Here is a 1,019-nt window from a genome sequence, read left to right on the forward strand (position 1 = left end):
GCTGAAGGCGCCGTGTTCATGTTCAATCCGACCACCGGAGAATCTAAGAGAATTCCGGACTTGCCCGAATCGGGGTTCGAAGAGGAAGATTACGAAACATTTGGGTTCGGGTTCGATGCTATAACCGATGATTATAAGGTGGTGGCGCTTGTCTCGGGTGATGATGTTCTGAACTCCAGTGTTTATTCTCTGAAGACAGATTCTTGGAAACCACTTGTGAATTTTCCATACCGCGGTAGCTTGAACAGGTCTGGGGTTCTCGTCAATGGCGCAATCCACTGGGTTGCAAGTCCTGAAGAGGATAACCGACGAGTCGTAGTTGCATTCGATCTAACCAGCGAACAGTTCAAAGACATGGCTTTACCCGATGAAGCTGAGGATTGCCAACACAGGTTTAGGGGTTTTGTGGCCGGGAATCTCAACGGGCGGCTCTGCATCGTCAACAATTGCCAGGAGATGCACGATGATATCTGGGTGATGAATGAGTACGGCATGGCTAGCTCATGGAGCAGAATTCGGATCAGTGTGTGTTACAGTTTCATGAAGCCACTGTGTTCGGGTAAGAACGAGGAGGAAACTCTCATGGAAGTGGACGGAGAGATGGTGTTGTACAATTTCGGGAATGACACCTCGAGTTCATTGGTCCTTAAAGGTGTTGAGCTGAGGGACGGATTTGAGGCCAATGCATACATAGAAAGCCTCATATCACCAAACTCGTACGGTAGGGCTTAGCTCGTGGTCATTGCACCAGCTCAGGAGGCGTGCAATAGTTGTCTGAAAACGTCGGAGAACGGGTTTTCCTCGGAATAAATCTGCGTTTAGAGGTGCAACTGAGTTCCGGGTTCGATTTCATTTCATCAACTTATGGTGACGATGATGGTTCATTTAAGATCCCCATTCATTAGCTGGGGATAGGTGGTGGTGAAACAAGATTTGTTAAGCTAGTTTTGATATTTGTAAGGAAAAAAAATTGATCTTTTGACGTTTTTTGAATATATATATATATATATATATATATA

General features: G+C 45.6%; 1 protein-coding gene across 1 annotated transcript in view; it reads left to right on the top strand.

The window, feature by feature from the left end:
• The window catches only part of LOC104799786 (F-box/kelch-repeat protein At3g06240-like), a 1,653-nt gene extending 658 nt beyond the window's left edge, over positions 1–995 (top strand). Inside the window, exon 2 of the mRNA XM_010522435.1 lies at positions 8–995. Coding sequence (XP_010520737.1) covers positions 8–732 — 725 coding nt within the window. The 3' untranslated portion in view covers positions 733–995. The remainder of the gene's footprint in view (positions 1–7) is intronic.
• The last annotated feature ends 24 nt before the right edge of the window (positions 996–1,019 follow it).

Source organism: Tarenaya hassleriana, unplaced genomic scaffold (assembly GCF_000463585.1).
Source record: "Tarenaya hassleriana unplaced genomic scaffold, ASM46358v1 Cleome61, whole genome shotgun sequence".
Lineage (NCBI taxonomy): Eukaryota > Viridiplantae > Streptophyta > Magnoliopsida > Brassicales > Cleomaceae > Tarenaya > Tarenaya hassleriana.